Below are 6,000 nucleotides of genomic sequence, written 5' to 3' on the forward strand. Positions count from 1 at the left end.
ACCAGCAATCCCAGCTAATGATTAAGTAGACACCAGCAATCCCAGCTAATGATTAAGCAGACACCAGCAATCCCAGCTAATGATTCAGCAGACACCAGCAATCCTACCTATTGAATCTGCAGACACCACCAATCCTCCTATATAATGTTTAAAAGCACAATAGGAAACACAGTCATTTTTTGCCTAATAAGAAATGCACAACACATAATAGGAAATACACAACACGTAATAAATTAAGAAATGTGTATCATATAATTTAGTTTCAACATGTATTCCAAATAGACCACTTAAGCCAACTCTGGCATTCCATAAATCTGCCATTGCATCCTACACTGTGATAGTCTGTCAGGTAACTCCAGATTAAGGACCTAATCATCTACTCCCATAATTCTTAGTGTATCTTAGTTTGAAAAATATACTACTGCTCTGATTTATCTCAAGCAAATAACAATTTTTTCCAACATATTAAAAAAAAAAATTAAAAATAATTTCACAATGATCTTGCAATAAAGGATATTCTTGTTGGGAAGAAAAATCCCTACCATCCCAATCACCACAAATTAGATAATGAGCCCCACACATGGGCATCCAGGTGGGGGGGGTCTGAAGAGGCCCCAAATCAAAGGATATATATATATATATATATATATATATATATATATATATATATATATACAGTATATATATATATATAACTTGCACAATGGATTTTAAAAATTTGCAGAAAACATACAGCATCCATGAACCCATACCTCTTCTACAATGTTTGAATTTATGTAACATTATATACAAAGTGCTTATTTTTCTTGTTATTGTTGCTGCTGCTATTGTTACTCGTTTTGATTGGCTTTTTGTGTATATGGTTGATGTTGTTGGGCAATAGTGACTTTAAAATGTATATAATGTGTAGACGGAAAAAGATATTGTAAAGCTATACTAGCATCATCTAACCAAAAGTGCACTTTGTGGAAAGGGAACTTGTATTTTCTTCCTTTGTAACCCTCCCTTGTTTATATGTAGGTTCGAAATTTTAACCTTCCCCTGCCACCATGGTTCATTTTAATATGTTGTATCATATATGTCAGTAGAAGACAGTCTCTAAAACGTGATCCACTATACAACTAATGTTAGACCTGTTTGTTATCTATATTGTTCATTTGCATGGGCACCACCCTTAATGAGAACAATACAAAGTATCTTCAGGCACATTCCAACACCTGTACAGGTGAGGTAAAGAGAATATAGGCAATTGTCCCTAATAAACAAGAGAGTAATAGGTGTGGGTTGGTTTAGCATGGGTTTTTAAATGTGTATTTTTAGTTGTAATATTTGAATTAGCCATGTACATCCATCCATGTGTAAGTACATCTGTCCATCAAACTGCACATCATTGTTATCTTTATAACCTGAATCCATGTATAGTGACTGACCGAGTTTGACTATATTTGGTAACATATTTTATTAGAATCACTAGAACACAATGAAGGTTTCAAATTCTGTATGCAGGCCCCTATAAAGTGTTGAGGGGATGCTGGCCCAAGTAAAATGTTGAGGGGATGCAGGCCCCTGTAAAGTGTGCAGGGGATGCAGGCCCCTGTAAAGCGTGCAGGCGATGCAGGTTCCAGTAAAGTGTTGAGGGGATGCAGGCCCCAGTAAAAGGTGGTGAGGATGCAGTCCTCAATAAAGGGTGATGGGGATGCTGACCTCAGTAAAGTGAGGAGGTGATGCATGCCCCAGGTGGAGGGGATGCAGGCTCCAGTAAAGAATGGAGGAAAGGTGAAAATCAAAGGTACACTTTCACAATTAAATGGACTCCTCTTGTAACCTTCTACACAGGGGTATTGGGAGGGGTGGGAGTATATGATGATATATGTTATGATGTTTCATTTAGGTATAGTCAAAAGACAATTACGGTTTTGGATCCTTAATGTTGCCATTGGGATGAGTGGAGAGGAGAAGGAGTTAAATGGTAAGTTAATGGGAAGTGACACAGAGCAGTCATTTTTCCATATCGGCAATTTGACATTAGCATATATTTTCTTCAACCAGATGGACTTTGAACTACTATTACGTGAAACTAATCAGGACAACTCAGTGACACAAGTGTTTGCTTCTTTGACCTTGGGTCATGGTCAGGACAACTCAGTGACACAAGTGTTTGCTTCTTTGACTTTGGGTCATGGTAAGTCATACAAAATTTGCATTACCCAATCTTTTGGTGAATGTTTTTAACTTGCTCACATTTTCTAAAACTCCTGATCAATTGTTTTGAAACTGTGCATGAATCATTGGGAAGCTAAGACAAATCTACATAATGCTTGTCCCTTGCTCAAGGAGACGGAAAGGCAAGGAAGACAAATCTATGTTATTCTATTCCCTCCTCAAGGAGACAGGAAGGCAAGGTTACATATTTTACTGCAATGCTTGTATCAGGCGCTGGCTTAGAGTAAATGGCAACCTGTTTCAACTTTGCCTCCCACCCCAAAAAACCCTTTGCACTTGGTGCTTCCCAACTTTGATCACAGCATCCTGTGCAGTGAAACATGTCTCCCACCCTTAGGGCCAGCCCTGCTTATATTGTGGATTCAACATGCAGGCCCTGGCCTTCATGATGGTTTACTTTTTTGTTCTTTAAGATTTATAAAAGTTCCTAATGCTCAATAATCTCCAAGGTCACAGAGGTTTAAGTATTCCTTCAGGGGTTTCATTATAAAAACAGTCATTTTAAACTGTTAGTTACAATCACACCCAGGCACCAAACCTGATATGCATACATCCTGTAGAAGGCTAGATAGAAACTGAAAATATTAAATTACTGGAAGCTCATATGACACCTAAATAATATTTATACACACCTAAATAACATTTATGTGCTTGTTTATGTGTGAAATTACAAAATGTACAGACCCATATCTGCTATAACAAAGAACATAAACCCTGGTCTGCCAGTGCACTTATGTGATTACTAATCAGGGTCTATGCTGCTTGCTGTTAATCTTGACTTATTAGCAAATAAAGGCGATAAACAATTCATTTTTCACCCAATGAAACTGCCAGGAAAATTGTATTGTTAAGTGCATACACATCCGTTAGTATAATCCAAGATTTATTTTACCATTTCCATTCACTTTTCGATACTGGTGTACCCACAAGTAAACCAATATTTAATCTTCTTTACTCTTTTAGAACACTTATCACCAATCCAAGTATCAGCTAGTGATGAATAGGTTTTCCAGCTTAACTGATTCAAGCACTTCTGAATGTACTCAATGTGGCAATAAAATTTAGGAATGAAACAATCTATATCATGCTTTATATATATATATATATATATATATATATATATATATATATATATATATATATATATATATATATATATGCAGGTACGTGTCTCGGTACGATGTGTAGGGTATTTATATATATTTATGTGTGTGTGTGTGTATGTATGTTTGTGTGTGTATCTGGATGTCGATATGTGTACATATGTCGCCTGCATTGACTGAATGTTTGTACGGGTGATATAACTGATTTTAATATATATATATATATATATATATATATATATATATATATATATATATATATATATATATATATATATCATACGTGCAAACGGGCTTAAGCGTGTATGTATAAACTTGGTTAATGGAGTATCGACTGATTACAGATAAAGGTCGCATTATCAACACAATACTCGATCAGCCTGAGAACAACACTTATTTTGTCATGTTCACTTCCAGTACAAATCTAACTGGCAAATTACTTACCAAAATATACAGGTTTTCCACATTTGGAACAGGTGTTCGGCGTGCTCATTATGTGAAGAAATTTGCACCGTCACAATCCACAATTAAATCCCGCTGACTCTGTGTAGGTACTACCCGGTGATTAACTGTAACACAGCAAGGAATCCCGAATACACAATATATATTTCGTTGCCTGTGACACAACCTGACATAAGAAACCGCTTTTCAGTGCACAATTCTCCGGCACGTACACTGAAACGCAGCGATAGTGAATACACATTTCTGACTGTATTATGTGAAGTGACACGCGCTCACGAACTGTCACCGATCCTCGTTGGCATAATATATTGATATATTGATTCAAAATGGAATCATCCGACCAACGCTAGGCCTACCTGCTGTGTGACTACTCCAAGCGGCTAGGCTTCCATTGTGGACCGAACCATTGTATTTTTTCTTTCGTTTTAAATTAAGATGAAGAAAATAAAAGAAACAAAAGAGAAAACGCAATACACATCTGGATATTATTGCAGTACATGATATGAACGTGCAAGCAATATCGGATAATAATAAAACGCAGTACATAAAACAGACGTTAGAAGAAAAAAAATTATATATTATTTAACAGCATCCTAATGAATTCTCACTGAACTTCCAAAACATGCATCAAAAACTAATAATTTATTTTCAGGGAATAAAGAAGGTATCTTCTTTGTACCACATCCCCGTTAGGTTTCAGTGGTCTTTGTGTGCATGAGTATGATTACCTTCTGAAATCTTGTTTCGGCTCCATGAGCGCCCGCACATTGGGGCAGGTGGGACGGGCAATTGCACCACCCACCGTTTTTACTTCTAATCATGATTCGACCTACATCCTTAAAACTTAATAGCTGACCACTTCATTTTGGCCCCACCTCCCAATCTGCCGGCGCCCTTGTTCGGCTTCATTGTTTATTCTAATGCTGTTTATTTTTGCTGATTTTAATTGACTATTTTACATATTATTTCATATCTCATTTCTGCCAGGCTGATCTTTCTTGCAGTTGTTTGTTTCAAATAGTTGTTATTTTGGTTCCCTTTAGATCTAATTTACAACAAATAGATAGATAGATAGATAGCGAGTTTTGCAAAATTTGTGACGTATACTTAACATTGCTACTTATATATTTTGTGTGTTTCTTAAAGAAAAATGTCATTTTGTCGGAGTTAATATGCTGTTCACATACGACTCGACTCACCAATTGCACACTTAACAGCTCTTATTAACATTGTATCGAGAGTTATTTACCTTCCAGTAAGACAAGAGCTATCTTTTCCATTTTGAGTTATAGGAATAAATGTATTATTTCAAGGTTTCACTTCTATGTGAAGCTGGAAAATTCAGAGGAATTATGTGGTATTCTATTAAAACAATTGTTCATGCAATTGATTTTTAAAAATGTGTACATGAAAGTTTTACTAAGGTACTCGCCAGTTATTGTAAGTGAGCGGGGCGGGGGGTGGGTGGGTGTTTGGAGCTCGCAAAATATACCATTCTTATAAACCCTTCTTTCGAACCGCGATATTCAACTAATGTTTATAAACAAAATAATGGAGGATAGCATTGGTTACATTGAAGAATGAAATTCTTGAAAGCATTTTGTTCCGTTGTCTTTTTTTTTTTTTTTCTTTCTGCTTTATATGATTGAAACATACGATGTTTGAAACATAAATACATCTTTAGTGATGGGACCTGCTCGTTATATAATGGAGGACTGCATAAGGAAAACAACACTCTTTTAAAAATATTAATCATTGACTATTTATTTTTGATTTTCATAGAAGTGTGAACTGAAAAAAGCTATTTGTAAACCCTATGATATTTAAGCTTGCACAGCGTATTTTTTTTTTTTTTTTTTTTTGGTTCATGCTTCAGTAAACGTAAACAAATAAAGTGGCTAATCATATAATTTAATTTACATCCAATAAAGAGAAAATAATGAAATTCTTTTAAAAAGTATGTTAAATAGGCCAGTCTGATTTTGGCAAGAATAGTAATCCGCATCGGTTATTTACATACAGCTAATCTGAAGACGCCAACCATTTCGCTCAAAACATGGCACAAAACGAACCTTGGTCACCAAAATATCATATGAACAGCCTCCATTAAATGAAAGACCTATTAACCAAGTATCCAAAGTTCAATCTATGATGGAGAAATCAAATATAATTAAAATGCAGCATTATCTTTGATTTCTTTAACCACTTTTAC

The 6,000-nt window shown here is 35.5% G+C and overlaps 1 protein-coding gene across 1 annotated transcript in view; it reads right to left on the reverse strand.

Annotated features, from left to right (window-relative positions):
* The window catches only part of LOC149803268 (ras association domain-containing protein 4-like), a 155,866-nt gene extending 151,676 nt beyond the window's left edge, over positions 1–4,190 (reverse strand). The window contains exon 1 of the mRNA XM_089952926.1: positions 3,771–4,190. Within this exon, the coding sequence (XP_089809052.1) occupies positions 3,771–3,819 (49 nt within the window). The 5' untranslated portion in view covers positions 3,820–4,190. The remainder of the gene's footprint in view (positions 1–3,770) is intronic.
* Positions 4,191–6,000: the final 1,810 nt, after the last annotated feature.

The sequence above is a fragment of the Sinohyriopsis cumingii genome, chromosome 3, assembly GCF_028554795.1.
Source record: "Sinohyriopsis cumingii isolate HCF-2022 chromosome 3, ASM2855479v2, whole genome shotgun sequence".
NCBI lineage: Eukaryota > Metazoa > Mollusca > Bivalvia > Unionida > Unionidae > Sinohyriopsis > Sinohyriopsis cumingii.